The following is an 18,573-nucleotide window of genomic DNA, read 5'->3' as shown; positions in this document are numbered from 1 at the left end:
AATGTTTTAAATGATCTTCCTTCTCATTTATTCTCCTTTTTGTTAAGCACAACTAACTTCTAAGTGATCATTTTGATAAATAAATCCCAGAATAACAAGATTTATCTGTAGCAAATATGTCTCACAGCTGGAACTCATGAAGCATTTATTGCCTGTTGTGCCAGAGAGAGTCTGTCCCAACATTAGCTTCGAAATTCCATGGCAAATTAATTAATACATTGATAGAAATGGTTGTCTAGATATATTGGAGAATTTTGAGAGATGGACATTTAACAGAATGATGTGTCTTCGATTTGCAGTTGAAGGCTCTCTTTAGTCAAATCAGTTGCTGAGTTCTCACTTTAGAACTCTGTGGTCTTGTGCTCCCTGTAGTACTTCGATTATTTTCTACATGAAAACATACTTATCCCTATGCAGCATGAAGGGAAGATGAAAATGGGTTAGTGTTTTAATCTGGCTTCTTTGGTTAACCTTTGAGACTCTTCATATCTCAATCCCCCATTTGTGACTTTAAAAATAGGTTACCTTGCATATTTTTTCTGCTGTTTATTTTGCTGGGATTACATACAGTAATTATGTTTTAAAAGAAAGCTTACTATCCATAAGCAATGCTATATAGATAAGTTGATCCCATCTGGTATAAGTAAATCAGACACCGAAGTCCTTCACTGCTACTGTAATTTTCTCAGTTGAGTGATTACAGTAGAATCAGAGAAAGTCAGCCAAAAAAATTACCTTCCTCTCGATCTCCCCGCTAAATAAAGACTCTGCACAGGAAAAAAAAAAATAGTTATAATATTTCAGAAACCTCAGTCATCTCTTCTGCTCACTGATTTTTTGGTATTGTTGAATCACTAGAACAACAGTAAACCAAAAATGTGTGCAATGCTGTATGCCAAAACCGCTTCCCAAGCTTGAGATTGAAACCCCTAAGTTGTTTTGACTGAGCAACTAATAGCAATTTAGATAGTTCTGTACAAATTTAGAGACATGAAATGCAAAACCATTACTGTATTCCAGCACATTCTTCTTGTCAGAACCACTTAAATCACCATCTTACACAAGCACATATTGAAACTCAACTTTAAGCATTTTATTTTTATGTACATTTCATTTTGTCCAGAAATAAAATATCTAAATACAGACAGACTGTAATGTTGTATATGTATAGCTTTCAACAATACTTGAGCTGAATAAATGCTTTGTACATTAAGTTTGTCTTTTTAATGGAGGTCACAGCTACATTGATAAAATGGATTCCTCATATCCTTTTTTTTTCTTTTTTTAACCAATAACAAGCAGAGACAAGTACAAGTTAATATTAATAAGCAGCTCAAATAACACTTGGTTAAACTATGTACAATACAAACCATTCATACAAATGAAGACTAGGATATTGAATTTGTTACAATATGTGTAGTAAAGATAAGACAGACACTTATAACTTACATGGTGTCTGTCAGGCATTTCCCTTCTTATACAATGATCAGAACTCGTTTTAAGCAGCCTTAGCTGGTCTCAACTTTGCGAAAGTCCAATGACTGGTGATGAAAGCTGTAATCCAGTGTCTACCCACATGTAAATTCCAAATGTTTGCTCATCTTTACTGAAACAGGCTCCCTCCATAGAAAAAAGAGCCATCTTAGATTACCTTGAATGTGCCTACTGTATGCTGGAAAAAAGTTACTACACTGTTGTGTTCATAAAATAAAGAATACTGAGCTCTAAAGACACATTTTTTTTCCATTTTAACAAGCATATACTCCTACAGTAGTATTTACCAGTACAGCTACTCCAAGCAGTAGGAATGCATGAATGGGGATTATTGATTAGCATGTACTCAAGACTTTTAAAAGAGATTTCCATAACAGCAAGTGTTAGAAACCATTCACTGTCTAGTTAATCCTTTTGCCTGACAATAGTTTATCCTAAACCATTATGAGTCAGACAATGAAAGCCCTCTTGACAGGAATCGTGACAGATGCAAGCTGAAATGTATATGAATGCGTGTTTGTGTACACCTATGTGTGAGAGCATGTCTTCAAGTGTGCCTTTAAAATCTGTGGTGATTTACAACTATACTGAGAGATGAAGCTGACTGGGCAGAAATTACATCAGATTGTTTTCCACTAGCATATTTGCAGCCAGTTGACGAGAGCAGCAGTGTAGACACATTCCAGGCAACAGATGTGACCTTCTTCTTTGAGGTAACAGCCCTGTCATATGACCTTTAATTCCTCAGGCTTCAGTCTCACCCATGTTCATCCTCATCCAGAGGGGAAGTAAGGTGTGTCGCTGTGGTAGTTGTAGTCGGGGCACACTTTCTGTACTAGTTTATAATCTGTACTATAAAAGGAAATGTAAATACAGATCACCTTAAAGGGCTTGGAGCAGAGCCAGGATACATGACTTTGGGTCTGCTCCTGGTAACAGGTTTTTGAAGGATCATAGTTGCAGAGTGTGTTCTTGGTGGCCTTGTCAACCTTTTCATATTCAATGCGACAGTTAAAGGACTTGGAATCTTTGGCATCAATCACGGTTTGTTGTGCCAAGTCGAATTCCACTATTTTTGTAGGGGGCACCAAGCTGACAGATACATTCCCTTGACCAGTGGAATTATGCCTGAAATAAACACTAAATGTCCCATTGCCATGATCTACAATTTTCCCAGTTATCAACAGGTTTAGCTTCACTGTTTTGATGTTGGAATGAAAATCACCCCATCCAAACATTTTCTTAAACTTGCCCGTCTTAACAATGGGCCTTCGCTTGGCCCTCGGCCGAGGCTCTTGAAGATCTGTGGAGTTCCTCAGCCAGTCCCAAAGGTCTTGCTCAGAATAAGGTTCTGGGGTGTCATATCGCAGGTCTAAATCTGTATCGTTTTCTTTGCCACGAAAAGTCTGTGACAGGAGACGGCTGATAGACAAGTCTTTGCTGCTTTCTGTCCATATGTGCTTTAGTGTGGATTTGCTGCTTCCTGATTTTAGAAGTTCTGACTTTCCACCATTCGTTAAATTGGCACATGTGACCTGGAAATGGAACAGAAAAATGGTGTTTACCTCTCCGTATCTGAGAACACCCAACACGCAGATCCAAGCCCTTTTTCAAAGCTCGGAATTAAATGAGGACACTTCACTTAAATTACCTTCAGCATCTGGCCAATATTTATCTATTAAGACATGATAAAATACCACTTCTCTTTTTATATAAGATGAGAGAGAGGAGGTGAAGGTGGATAAAGACCACTAAACATGACTGAAAGACTATATAAAAACATTGACTTTGACAAGGAAAAGGCCACCTAACATGAGCAAAGCAAACTGAATTCAAACAGAAATCAAACCAAAGTAGTTATTTCTTAGCACCAAAATCCAAACCCCTTTAAAATAAAAATTTTACAAATCATTGTTATTTTTCTGCTTCAAAATTACCATAAGCTTTAAAACTGTACAATTCTCAGAAATACATCAACCGAAATCCTAAAGATTTTTGGTAATTTATGCCACAGTGCTATTAGAAAAGTCAGTTCTGCAAAGAGACTCTAGTATATTTTAACTGGTCAAAACAAAACATGTTTTTTACTATCTATTATTAGCATGGAACATATTGTATAAGACATAATGTTTTTATCTTAAGGGACTTAAAATGTGGTCTAGGAAAAGGGACATAAATGAAAACATCTAATACACAACGTCTTGGAGAGAACTGTCAATCTAGAGAAGCAAAAAACACATGGTCAATGACCGAAAGTTCAGGTTGGATTGTGAGAGTCACATCCAGAAACCATCCTCCTGGGACCCTGGTCTTGTCTCTTTGGGAAGATTTAGATCCCCAACTAGACCAGGGATTCAGAGGAACCCTAAATCTAACTGACTGACCAAGCACCCAAATCTGTACTTGACAAATTAACAAGCATTGTCCTTAGCATAGCTCCTATATTTATGCCTTAGTACAGAAGAAATAAAAGAAAGAAATGAGTATCTACAATGCACTCATTAGCCTAAAGTTAAAGCAATGACCTCTGATCCTGACAGGGAAGGCTCAAGGACAGTTGGGAAGACAGCCAAGAACCCACAAGAATCAAAACAGCCAATAAAGAAAAAAAAAAAAAACACCTTTTAAGATGTAGACTGACTGCCTACAGGGTAAGTCTGCCAAAGAGAGTCCCTCGCTGCCCATTAGGAAGCCAAGTTTCACAACAAACCTCCATCTCCAGTCCTATCTCAGACATGAGCCTGACTACCACTCAGCAGCCTCGTTTGGACCTGCTATTCCCCTTTCAAACTGCTCTCAAAATAAGAGGCCATTGCTGAAAAGCTTTTTAATTCAGGTCTACTAGGAATCAGAACTGCATCCTAGAGGTCTCTCTGTAGACTTAGGCATGAAGGCCTAAGGTACAACCCTGGCCTGAGAATAGCCTTTTACTCTATCACTTGTGCTTAAAGGACTCTATCCCAATCCCTAGGGAGTTAGGGCATAAACTTTAGAGTCAGTCTCCCTGGAATCTATGCTAAGCTCTGCCACTGCCAAGCTGTGTACCCTTGGTCAAGTCATTTAACATTCCTCTACCTCAGTTTCCTACATCTGCAAAGTGAGGGTAACAACAGTGACTCCCTTATAGGGTAGCTGAGATATGGAAATGGTTCAAATAATTTAGCTATCTTTACAAATCCCAAGCTGCTGTGTGAAGACAACTAGAGAAAGAAGGTCACCAAATAGTACATATGGAGGTCTGTTTTGAGGGTAGCTTTGCTCTTGATTACATAGCCAAGTACTCAGAACCTTCATGGGATGGGTTTCCCCAGTGACATACTTGCAAGAGGCCTTGGTAATCTAAACTACAACAAAATCACTTAGATCTAGTAATATTGCCTTTTCACAGATTCCTCAGGATCAATGAGCTTTCCCACTGCCAGCTGGCAAATAGTCTTATCCCTACGCAGGTCAAATTGAGACAATGTGAGTGGAATGAAGCCATTCCCACCTGGGAAAAACTACCAGCTGAAGCTGGTCTCTTCCCAGTAATGCTAAGCTTAAGAAACCCTGCAAGTTTAGTCCCACACGAACTCACTGCCTCTGAGAGAAAATGGATTTATACCTCACGACTGCACTGTGAAAAACCAAGATTATGCTATTGGGTAGGCTAACACAAAAGCTCTGTCACCATTTCAAGCCACTAGCCTGGGTCCAGTTGCAACTGCTATGATCTTCAAGGCAACTGTTATGTCTTTATAGAAAGATCCAGAAGGCCATTGTGCACAGAAGTTAATGGAGGAGAGACAAACACCGACCAATAGAGAATGAGACCCTGGGGATGGGATGAGGTGCAGAAATAATGCATGGATTGTGGTGGAGGTGCCACATCTAGGGGAAGTAAAGATCGCGCACCTGCACACAGTCTCTAAACTCTTAAACATATCACCCGACCAAAATAAACAAACTTGGGGCAAATACAGGGAATTGAAAAAAGTTTGCATTTGCTGCTGAATTTCCTTTTTTTTTAATTTAAATTCAATTAGCCAAGGTATAGTACATCATTAGATTTTGATATAATGTTCAATGATTCACTAGTTGAGTATAATACCCAGTGTTCATCATATCACGTGCCCTCTTTAATGCCCATCTTTCTTTTAGTGCTAGGTATTTCCCTTTTCGTTCTCCTCAACCCTTGAATTGGTCTCTCTCCTCTTTCCCCCTGAACCCAAACTGTTTCCTGTTTGCGAATTCCTTTCATGCCAAAACATTCCAGAAATGGATCACATCCAAAAAACAATATGTGAGCAGTAATAGCAAAGTGGCTACCTTATCAAATCCAATTTTTTTAACAAGGACTAAATATTAAGTCTTAACAGGATGAAATTGAGAAGGAAATATCCTTCTGGAAGGGGGTGATGCATAGAAATGTACGAGTTTTCTTAAGGGAAAAGCATGAAATTTCCTACCTATCCTCTCTGCCTGATAATAAAGCCGGTCCTCTATGGGAGAATTTTTACTCTAATATGAAAGATATAATCCTTAGTAGTTCCACAGTTACTATTATATCATTATAATTTACAAAACAAAAACAACTACAGTTCTCCTACTGATTCACTGAAAGACGTGCATTTCAAAGTAACTTTTTCTATAACAGTAGCTATAGTATAAAATTGAAAACAAACATTAATTTATAAGAGTAGTGCAGATCTTTTAGCTTGGGAGTTTATTTTTTGCATATTTGTTTGTTTTATTTTGTCTCAATGAAATCTAATTGATTGGTCAAACATTCAAATCTCCACTTGCTTGATTAAATAAATGTTGTCCTTAACACAGCCTCTATATTTATGCTTAGTACATATGAATTACAAGAAATAAACGCATGGGGACGCCTGGGTAGCGCAGTCGTTAAGCGTCTGCCTTCGGCTCAGGGCGTGATCCCGGCGTTATGGGATCGAGCCCCACATCAGGCTCCTCCGCTATGAGCCTGCTTCTTCCTCTCCCACTCCCCTGCTGTGTTCCCGCTCTCGCTGGCTGTCTCTCTATCACATAAATAAATAAAATCTTTAAAAAAAAAAAAAAAAGAAATAAACGCATGTTCTCTTCTCTCATTTTTACCTGGAATTACCTAAATGGTTTCCCATTCTTTGGGTGACAAGAAAAATAAATATAGGCATGTATTTGATTTTGGTACTTGTATCTCAGCATCAACACAGTTGACTAGGAGAGGGGCTGTAATGAGATGCATCCATGGTGCACTGGCTCATGAAGCAGTAATGAATTGTCCCCCCCCCCCCAAAAAAAAGGAAGTAAACGGGAATTAGTGTGCAATCCACCAGCAGCATATGAGGAGTGAAAGGAAAAAAATGTGGAAGTAGGAGATAGGATTTTAAAGAGCCAATCTATTCAAAAAGGATGCTAAGCCTGACAGGCAGATAAACCTCTGAATTTGGGGTAGAACAGAAAGTTAGTTCTAAATGATACTCTCCACAGCTGTAGTGATTACGAGTGTGCGTTCTGGAGCTAGATGGCCTGAATCCCAATCTACGCCGTTATCTGTAACAGTTATATGATGTAGGCAAGTGGCTCAACTTGTTTACACTTACGTTTTTCTCTTCTAGAGAACAGGAGAAGAAGCCCACCTCCCTCACAGAGCTGCGGTGTGAATCAAATAGGACACTCCATTTAAAGCACTAAGAGCAGTGCCTGGGCCATGGTGACTGTTCAACATTATTACTATTAACATCCTCAAATATTTTAACCTCTGAATCTCACTGGATAATATTTTTGAATAATAATAATAAATGAATAATAATACAACATGAAAGCAGAAAAATATTTTTATAAGAAACTCTCCCTTTTACATAACCAAAATCCTGAAGTAAACAATTAAAAAACAAAGCATATGCTCTTGAAAGTTCTGCTGTGACAACCAGAGAATATGGCAAGTTCAGTAGATAGTAAAACTCAAGTTAACAAAGAATGAGCGTAAGTTCAGCCATTAAACTGCTCAACTACCAAATGCAATGCATTATTTGTAATGTGAAAGCCTTCCAGTGGTGCTGTCAAGAAACCTCTCCAGAACATCTCAGTCTGAGTACAGAATCAAAGCAGGTTTCAGCTGTAATTATCAACAACATAGTCTTGAATACTCTTATTTCTCTCTTCCCTTCCCTTTCACTGAGGTGAGAAGAGAAGCAGGGCAATGTCTAAAAGAGAATATCAATCATGAAAAACCAAGAAGGGTCCTCAGGAAAATCCCTAGACCTGTTGAGCATAAGCAATCTGATTTATTTTGTTTTATTAGTTCAATAACTATATAGTGAGACTCTGCTAATATTGAGTTAAATAATAGGAATACAGAGCTAAATAAAACATGGTCCTTGCCCTCAAGAAGTTCACAGTCTAAAGGGGAAATCAATTAAGCAAGTAACAACGTGATGTGACTAACACTATGTACAACATTCTAGTAGTCAGAATCAAAGCTGAAAGGTAGAGAAGATGTAGCAGTAGAAATAATCCTCGGATCTAGTAGATAAAAGACACTTAGGAGTTCAACAGAGAGAGAAGAGGCCAAAGGAGATCCAAACATAAGGAACATACTGTGTAAAGCACAGAGTTGAGAAGGGACATGTTAAATATAAGAATGGAAAATAGCTCCTTACTGCTGAGCCTCAGGGAGCATTGAAAAGGAGGAAAAGGAGAAGTTGTAAGAAGTGGGCAGAACTTGAAGAAGGTGGGCTAGGGTCAAATCATGATGTTCCTACTAAGGCATCTGAACTTAAACTTATAGGTAGTGGGAAATGACTTTTTTTTTTTTTTGCTTTTTGCTTTTTTTGCTCTTTTGCTTCTGTGTGTGTGTGTGTGTGTGTGTGTGTGTGTGTGTGTTTTGTTTATTTGTTCTGGTTTTAAGTAGGTCATTCTGGATCTAGAAAAATCATTGATTAGACACTGAAGGATTAATTGATAGGGAGAGACCCTGAAGGAAGAATGACTAGTAGAATGATTCATTACATAATTAATTGTGATACTTCATTTGAGAAAGTAAAATGAGACTTTACCAAGGCAATGGCAAAAAAAAGAGAAAGAAAAAATGGATATGAGATAGTTCAGAGGTAGGATTAACTCAGCTTGATGATTTTTTTGACTAAGCAGGAATATGAAAAGTTGAATTAATGAGTTTCCTGGCATCTGCAGGGAATACAGAAGTAACAAGTTAGCTGGAAAATATAATTAAATCTCAGAGGAAAATTGGAGGTTGAAGTGCCTGCAAGTCATTCTAGTGATGCTATCCAAAGAAAGTTGGTAACATGGGTCTGAATGTCTGGAGAAATGAGAGGGATAGTGATGTTGGTTTTGTAGTATGAAGGGACTGTATTGTTCAGAAAGAACGTGGTGATACAGAAGAAGGTTGGAAACAATATCTAATGCCAGTGCTTTGAGGACAAACAGAAGAGGAGCCAGGATACACAGAGACAAAGGAGGATGTTAGAAAGAAAATATTATTGTAGAAACAAAGAAAAGTTGGGGAGAAGAAAGGCAGGCATGGGCAGATTCAAAATCCAAGCAAAGTTGAATAGTATAAATACTTGGAAGGAAGCCCCTTGACTTCTGAATCCACTACTAACGACCTTACTGAAGCTGGTTTTAGTAGTGGTGAAGAGATGATGCAAGATGAGCAAGAGCAACCGGCTTAATAATACATCTACTCCCAGCTGTGGTCAGGAGTCACCGGCTGACTCATTCTATCATATTGCTTTACATCTTAAGAATTTTCAGTTTCGAAACACATAAATATACACATAAAATTGAAAGATATTGAGCCCTACTGAACAAAAAAATATCATTAAAAAGAAACCTTACTTCCAGAACACCTACTACTATTGATGTTACAAACGTAATAAAGGAGTTTCTTTTCAAAAGTCACCTAAAGATTCTTTAATGTCAGTATATCTGAGTGATAACAGAAGTGAAGACTATGGCATAAAGATGAGCACAAAAGAAAAAGCTGACAACATCTAATGAACCCAATTCCAAAAAGGCAAAGCATTGTGAAACTGTTTCTACAAATAATTTATTCTCTACCAGTGAAAACACCAAATATACTTTCTAACTGAATATAATTTTCCATGTCAAAAGTCACCACGCCTGTTCCAAAGGCGTTGGCTCGCCAGTCCAATGATACCATTTCCACAAATTATATGTGTTGTCTGTCTCATTGTTTTAGAGACACTGAGGATCATAAAGATTCTTAACATGTTTAGACGTATGCAATTTAAAGTACATGTGTATTTAAGAACATCCAAAAATAGGTACAAAGAGAAGGGTCATTTCCTTCAACCATAAACACAGACAGAGCTTGGGTGTAACATGAGAGATTGCCTGGGGCAGGACGTGTGTGTGGGACTAAGGAGAAAAAGATTCCCACTGGATGGTGGAATGTAAGCATGTAAGAGCTGCCACACTTCGATCTATCTAGCTCCTTCTCAGTATATTTCAGGGCCATACTTTTATATCGCTTCCTCTAGTATCTTTTCATAATAGGCTTACAATCATAATGTCAATACATTATCATTTAAGATATTGTTGAAAGATACCACTTTTGAAAAATAAACCATTCCCCAACTATACTGCCCCCTCAATTTTGCTCCTGGCCTTACGAGACAGTATATAAACATTTCACTCCTTTACATATACTATATCCAGTGAGAGGTTCTCCAGATGTTTGTGTACCTCTTTATATAAAAGAGCAATAAGATGCCTTCAAATTTCCACTAACCTGCACATTTTACTGTCGATCTATTACTATTCAATATAAATAATTTCAAGATTACTTTGAAAATTATGTATTTATTTCATCAACTGTATGAATACTTAAGCCAAAAATTTTAAACAACTTGATGCTTAAGCAATATTTTTCAACAGTGAATAACTAATCAACAAAATGGTCTTGCTCTATGATTACTTCATTTTGACAATTTTATGATTTGCTATGTTGAATATATGTTGCATACCATTAACTGCTATTGGATAAGGGCACACCATATTCCAGTCATTGTAATTAGTATTTGATGTATGACATTATATTTTATTTAAACTACACACAGGGGCACCTGGGTGGCTCAGTCGGTTAACCATCAGTTTTGGCTCAGGACATGATTTAAGGGTGGTGAGATCAAGCCCCGCCTCTCTCTCTCTCTCACTCTCACTAAAATTAAATAAATAATGAATAAACTACACACACACACACACACACACACACACAGTTTAAAGTCAATATTGTTACCTTTAGCTTACACATGGGGATATAGAAACTCAAAAAGAGCTTGACAAGATCATGGCTATTAAGTGAAAGAGCTAACCCCTAGTTACTACACACACTGTGTCCTTTACTTTTAAAAATTATTTTAATCATGCAATTCTACATTAATATATGTTGATCAGAACATTCAAACTAGAATTTATGAAGTAGAAAGTAAAAGGCTGTCTTCATCATCAACCTCTCCTCTCCTCTCACCTCTCTCTCCAGAGGTAAAACTTGCCAAAATTTGGGTGTATATTGTTTCTAAATATCTTAGTTTTCACATATAAATACTATATATTTAGTATAATATTTTATGAATTACATTGTATATTTCCCTATCAAGAAAACACCTTAGAGATGCACATGTCTTAGTACATTTAGGTATATCATCTTTATTAAAGGGGAATATAAGGTTTTATGATATGGATGGACCAGACTTCCACTTTTTGTTCACCTTTTGTGATAGATCCTTAATCATTACATTGTTTCACAGCCAGGTTACCTCCAGTTTTTTTTTTAACCTTGATTCTACTACTTTTTCTGCCATTGTTGTTTCAGATACCTCACTCCCTCTCTTTTGAGCTGGAATTTAATTTTTTTTTATATATGGATTTATGTGATTCTTTTAGAAAGAGTTCATAGGGGATACACTAAGTTGTCCATGCCTAAAAAGTATCTTTATTGGCCATAGGCTTACACTGGTAGAATATTTATTTATCCTTTAATTCATTTTGTTCTGCTTAATTTTTCTCTCTCTGAAAAAAAAATGAATTTTCTCTATTTCAGGCGTTGTGAAATTTCACAAGGGGGGCTACATGTGCCCAAGGCTTTCTCCAGCCCCTTTTTAGCTAATTTAGAGAAAAATATGCAGGTGCTTCCAGACATGGGGGGCTCTTTTTCATCAGGTTTTCCTAAGAGAACTATTAACTCTTTGAAGGATGTTCTTCTATAGTATGACATTTTGTACCTTGGGGGAGGGAGTATCTCCATAGAGTTATCACTCCATACATTACCTGTGTGGTTTATGTTCTTACTTACAACTATTTCAACAGTGAAAGTCATTGTTCTTTAGTCACAATCAAGATGGGGGGCGGCCCTCAGAGATTCCTCTCTTACAAGTTTTGAGTCTGCACTTGACATTGACAATACCTGGAGTGCTTGTATTATATATGATAAGCCAGAGGAAATGGGTTAGTGTCTTAACACATCAAAAATACATCATTTCTTTCGGCTGCAAAGCAGTGCTCCAGGAGCAACAGTGCTGCACTAACAACGGAAAAGCAGAGAAGCAACTCTGTGCCTCTCCTTTAACCTGGTAGGTGCTGGGAGGTTGTATTGCATAGAAACTAAGAAAACAGGCTTTGCAGTCAGAGATTGAGGACTAAATCCAAAATCTGCTACTTTATCACTAGTGATCCCTTAGGACCACATTTTCTCCAGTTAGATGATACCTCACTCGTTGGGTTTTCATGAAAATAAAGTAGATTTTATACATAGTACACATAAAAATATGGGGAAAAGTATGAGTTCAACATGTGAGAGCTATTATGCTTGGCTAGGTTATGAAACCCTCAAGAAAAGGAAAACAAGGCTTTCAGAATGCATACAGCTATTCTATTCCTGGCTCTCACTGGAGACTTTACACCTGCTCAAATGATCCAAACAAACAGAGATGGAAATCAGCATAATTATAACAGCTCTGTGGTCATTTTTAGCAGTAGGTGGTGACAAGCGACCACGCTGATTATGTTACGATTTAGTATTGGCAAATGTGGGCAATAATTTATCTTTAACATAGTAACTTCAAGAGAAGACATTCTAACCAGCCTGAACTTCCATGTCATCCTCAAAAACTAGAAACATGGTGCTCCTATCAGTTTGAAGAATCCTCAAATGGCTAAGAATTTTAGGTATGTTACCCTATGAGTTCTCATGCTCCCATGGAGGATGGCTGACTTCTAACATAGGGTACTAACTGTTCCCAACATTACTGTATTGGAGCCTGTTCTGCGTCATGGATAACTGAGCTCTTCACAAGTTTGTATAACCATAATTATTAGCTTTCTCTTTGATTCGTTTTCCTGTAGGTACTCTTATGAAAACTGTATTTAAAATGTTCTTGGTTCTTTAACTGCAGAGGAAAAAACATGCCTTATGAAGAGCCATGAACTACTGTTTCTGCTCCTGAGAAATACACTTTTTCATCCTGTGAAAATATTGTCCCTTCCTTCATGCTTACTGTATAAACTTACCTAAGTTTTGACACATGAACACATTAATATTGATGAGAAATTAAGAGCAATGATTCCACTTAGCCCCACTTAACCCAGTCTCTCAAAGTGTAATTATGCATCATCCAGGTTTGCATTGCAGAAGTTGCTTCTTCTGTTAGTATTTTATATTCCTTCCATTTATTTTTTTTTAAGATTTTATTTATTTTTGCAAGAGAGAGAGTGAGAGAGTGCACGCAGTGGGGAGGAACAGGAGACGCAGACTCCCTGCTGAGCAGTTAGCCCAATCCCAGGACCCCAGGATCATGACCTGAGCTGAAGGCAGAACTTAAACGACTGAGCCACCCAGGCGCCCTATTCCTTTCATTTAAAATACACAAGGAGTATCTAGTGTAAAGACCTCTGGGCATGTGGTTAATATAATGAACAAAATATGTAAAATGACATGTTGAAAGACTATTTCTAGGCTGAAATGAAGCCATTTCAGCATCATTTTTTTCATTACCCTTAAAGAGATTTGAATTTGTCAGTAAATCCAGATGTCTTTGAGGAAAAGAGAAATGTTGCATGTGTAAGAATAGCTGGTTAGATCTGGGGTCTTTCTTTCTGAATTGAAGGTTAATATGAGTGATTCTCCATAAAAAGTCTTATTATGTGGATGCTAATGAAGGTTTATAGCTCCTTAAAGTTAAAGTGTATGCCTACCTAGAATGTACCAAATGAGGAAGGACTGACTCGCCTTCCAACCCTATTTTCAGCAGCCTATATCTACATACTGAGTAGTAATAATAGTACACCCTACCCAAAAGAAGCTCAAATTTATGAGGAAATAATGACTTTGATATTTCTTGAGAAAATACGCCTACTTACCCTTTGATTATTAAGAACTTGATCTGGAAACCTTCCGATAGAGGAAATACGTTATATAAATGAAATGATAGAAACTAGTTATAGGGAAATATCATTCCTGTGCCATTTAGATTCTAAATAGGTTCAAAAATTCTTCTAGGGCATCGTTCATATCAGACTATAATGTGTGGGTGGCACTGCTCAGAGCTTCCCGGGCACAAAGGGACAGTAAGCCAGACAACCAACCCAGAAATACGATAGAGGGCTAAGATCCTGGAAATACAGTCCCTCCATACTCTCATAAAAGTCCTGTGGACTGGGAATCTCCTACTTCCTGAAGTGGGACAAATACAATGTTCTAAGAAGATATAAAATCTGGCAAAGGGAATGGACCCCTCACCATTTCATCAAAAGTTGATGATGCTGGAGTTTGAGTTACGTAAAAACTTTTGACACTGAGTAAATAAATATTTTTGGATTATGTCTTGACCAAAGCAAGATGTGGTAAAAACACATACACCCAGAACACCAGGCCCCATCAGCTCTTCAACATAGCTCAAGGAAGATACAACTCACACACAGGGAACTTCAAAGGCCACTGTGTCCACATACACACAGACAAAAACAAAAACAAAAACAAAAACAAAATAATCTCTTGAAAGCTCTTAAACCAACTTTTTTTTTTTCTAACCCCCCCCCCCCCAAATTAGCATCCATTCATTGACTTTCTTTCTTATAAGATTCCTAGCACTGGGTAAACACACTGTATCCTCCACAGATGTCTTACCCAGTTACTGCCAGTCTGGAAATCAGATGCACCTGCTGTCCACAAGTCTGGGCTAGATTTCACTTTGATCTTGTCCTATGCCTCTCCCCTATTCCCATGGCATGTGGAATTTCATACTAAAGAGCCGGGTACTCAGGAAAAAGCATATTTAGGCAGAGATATCTCAAACAAATAAAAAGATGGCCTCTGGATTGAGGTGCTATGGCTTTAAGTTAATCAGACATAGTGGCATGCCTGGAGTCCAGAAAGAAAAAGACTTGGCTCTTATTGTTACCAAGGGAATTAAGTAAACAATGTCACTAAATCCAAAAGGATGTTCACCAAAAGTTTATGGTATAGGAAGAGACAGGTCATGAAAGGAATGGAGCAAACAGAGACCCAAAATGACAGTTTTGATGAAAATGTGTATGCAGTCAGAACTCTGAGATCCCCTTGAATTTAAATGTACTTTTTTTTTCGGTTTACATCAGATACCTGTTTTTTACTGTTCTTTTACTTTAATTAAATTTTTAAATTTAATTTCCATATAATTAACATACAATATTATATTAGTTTAAGGTGTACAATATAATTATTTAACAATTCTATAATTACTTAGTGCTTATTATGATAAGTGTCCTCTTTAATCCTCTTCACCTATTTTACCCATTCTCCCCACCCACCTCCCCTCTGGTAACCATCTATTTGTTCTCTATAGTTTAGAGTCTGTTTCTTGGTTTCTCTCTCTCTCTCTTTTTCCCTTTGTTTGTTTTGTTTCTTAAATTTCAGACGAGTGAAATCATTTGGTATTTGTCTGACAGGTGTGATATCTCATTGAGAGGTGATATCTCACTGTAGTTTTGATTTGCATTTCCCTGATGATGTCTGAACATCTTTTCATGTGTCTGTTGGCCATCTGGATGTCTTCTTTGGAGAAATGTCTGTTCATGTCTTCTGCCCACTTTTTAATTGGATTATTTGGGGGTTTTTTGGTATTGAGTTGTGTAAGTTCTTTATATATTTTGGGTACTAACCCTTTATTGGATATGTCATTTCCAACTATCTTCTCCAATTCAGTAGGTTGTCTTTTAGTTGTGTTGATTGTTTCCTTCACTGCGCAGAAGCTTTTTATTTTTATGTAGTTCCAATAGTTTATTTTTGCTTTTATTTCCTTTACATCAGGAGACATCTCCAGAAAAATATTGCCAAAGCTGATGTCAGCGGAGTCAAGGAAGAGAAAGTCAAGAGAAGTTAAGGAAGAGAAATTACTGCCTGTGCTCTCTTCTAGGATTTTTATGGTTTCAGGTTTCATGTTTAGGTCTTTAATCCATTTTGAATTTATTTTTGTGTACGGTGTATGTAAGAAAGTGGTCCAGTTTCATTCTTTTGCATGTAGCTGTCCAGTTTTCCCAACACCATTTATTGAAAAGACTAATGAACTTTAAAATGACTTATTACAGCATTAGTAGTTTGTATTGCCATGACCACTGTGGATATAAGGTATCACAGGATAAATGTAAGAAGGACAGGTTGTAATGGTAGAATATCCTTCCTTGGTATGTCCCTACACTCACTTATTTCCAAACTCTGACACAGAGTTTAATTATCCTTTTTCAAAAGAGTTGGGTAACACTCCAGCTGCCACTAGAGGGCACAGCTAGGACATCCTGACAGCTTGTCTTTATTCCTAGTGCTGAAGTCAGGCAGAATTGTTGTCAGCAAGGGTCCCAGAGCTCTTTGAAAGAAGAATGTGGACCAGGAAACTTTGTGGTCACTGATGACTGACACAGTACCTGGAAGCCACCTCTTCTGTGAGCTGCAGAGACCAGGAAGGAGCTACTGTTACTCAAGGAACTACTACAGAAGTCATCACCAACTCAAGAAGCTCTTGCGAGTCTTCAATTCCTGATAGATGGTGTGTTCAGGAATAAGGCATTTATAATTACTTATTTGGAACCAGTCTAGGTCAATGCACCCTATTTCTATGTCTCCAGCCTCATCTTGGCTACTCTTTCCTTTGGCCTCAGAGTTCTGATCACATCTGAACACATTTTTTATATGCTCTTTTTCTTCCAATTTCAGGACCTTTGCACAGGCTGCTTGCCCATCCTTGGAATCCTCAGAATCCATTCCCATTTACTTAGTTGACTCCTACTCATTCTTTAGCCTAGTTTAAACTTCATTTCCACAGTAATCTTTGATCCTCTCAGGGCACCCTGTACTGTTCATTCATGAAAGTAATACTATTATCTATATCTCCCTCCCTCCCTCCCTCCCTCCCTCCCTCCCTTCCTTCCTTCCTTCCTCCCTTCCTTCCTTCCTTCCCTCCCTCCCTTCTGCCCTCTCCCTTCTCTCTTTTTTCTTTTTCTTTCTTTCTTTCTTTCTTTCTTTCTTTCTTTCTTTCTTTCTTTCTTTCTTTCTTTCTTTCTTTCTTTCTTCCTCTGAACTGTCATCTCCATGGTAGACCCATCCAATGTCTTGGTAACTTTTTTTTTTTACTACACTTTATAAAATGCCAGGTTCCAAGTAGGTGCTCTACAAATGTCAGCTGAATGAATAAATGTATTTTCCTAGAAAAGTATCACTATTTCTCTTGTATCACTGTGCATGTTTACAGAATTACACAAAGCCTCCATGAAGGTTTACAATATAAGCATGTTTATATCAGAAAATGAGCTGTTTATCTGCTTATGAGGCAAGCTTATCTGCAAAAGGATATCATTATGGGAGGGTGGACACTCCATTCAAAAATGCAAGTCAGTGACCCCTACAGGCCATTACAACCAGTTAGAAATGTCTCAGAAAAAATATCCGAGTAACTGTACTTTCATTTAAATAAAAGTGAAAAGTGAATAAGAACAATATTGCCTAAGTGAATATAACTGCATTTTGAAGGTTTGACAAACATCAGAAAAACTTAACAAACAATGGGCTGTGGTCTCTTGAACAGCAAGAAAGTTAGTGCCATTCTCTGGATTTTCTTTCTTGAATTTCCAGAAATTTGATCCTGAAGATAATAATGAAAGAAAATGCTGATGGGATTCTAAAAGCAGAAGTTCCTTCAACGAGATAGCCTGCCAGATTTTCTGGGGGGCATTTTCTTTGCACTATTCAAGTGTACATTTGTATTGATGAATAATAATTACTTTGAAACAGACAGTTAGGCCTGTGTTAGGCTATTTCTTTGCACAAATGTCATTTGCTTGGAAAATGCAGTAGGTTTTATAAATGCGAAGCAATGCAACCAATTTTATGGGTATGTTTGCAAAGGCTCAAAACTGAACTGATAAATGTGTCCATTAACAGTACAAATTAAATTGTTATTAAAAAATGTGAGTCTCAAAGGCATTTTTGGCTTTCCTCTGGCATTGATAGATGGTAAATAAACACACTATAGCTGTGACATTTCTGCTTTGTGTCTATATCACAAAAATCCATGCCTGTTGAGAGTTAGAATCCTGACACACCTGAAACTGAAGGGGCCTCTCTGGACAATGTTTTATAACTTAGGAAGCTGAGTCCCACAGAGCTGAAGTAACTCATCTGAAGTTTATATGGTTGTTAGGGGCAGAGTTAAAACTGTAGTGAAGGTTTACTAGCATCTAGTCCACTTTTTTTGTGTATTCCAAAGTTCACTTTTATTGAGAGCTGGTACTTTTTATCTCCTTCAGAGTTTGTTGAAGCTCTAGAAATCAGGGTTCAACTTCCAAAGAAGGAACTGGCTTTTCTTTGCTAAAGAGTTTCTTAATTTTGTGAAAGGAAGGGCTACTATGGAAATACAGCGTCATTTGCCAGGCCTAAAACAAAAGGCACTAATCTAGTGCATTGCAATTATAGTTTGGGATCCTCTCGGTTGACCGTGTACACAACTTATGCTCAGACTTTCCAAGACTTAAGTCTGAGCAGTGACTGCTCTGCTGAAGAAAGAATCAAAATGAAACCACAGTCAC

General features: G+C 37.6%; 1 protein-coding gene across 2 annotated transcripts in view; it reads right to left on the bottom strand.

The window, feature by feature from the left end:
• Positions 1 to 1,146: 1,146 nt before the first annotated feature.
• The window catches only part of NXPH1 (neurexophilin 1), a 285,500-nt gene continuing 268,073 nt past the window's right edge, over positions 1,147 to 18,573 (bottom strand). The window contains exon 2 of one of the 2 annotated variants that reach the window (XM_057304417.1): positions 1,147 to 3,029. In XM_057304417.1, coding sequence (XP_057160400.1) covers positions 2,268 to 3,029 — 762 coding nt within the window. In that variant the 3' untranslated portion in view covers positions 1,147 to 2,267. The remainder of the gene's footprint in view (positions 3,030 to 18,573) is intronic. The other variant, XM_057304416.1, reaches the window with a different exon arrangement.

This window comes from Ursus arctos, unplaced genomic scaffold (genome assembly GCF_023065955.2).
Source record: "Ursus arctos isolate Adak ecotype North America unplaced genomic scaffold, UrsArc2.0 scaffold_3, whole genome shotgun sequence".
NCBI classification, from domain to species: domain Eukaryota; kingdom Metazoa; phylum Chordata; class Mammalia; order Carnivora; family Ursidae; genus Ursus; species Ursus arctos.
Note: the sequence above shows the minus strand (reverse complement) of the source record. Positions and strands in the feature narration are given on the sequence as shown.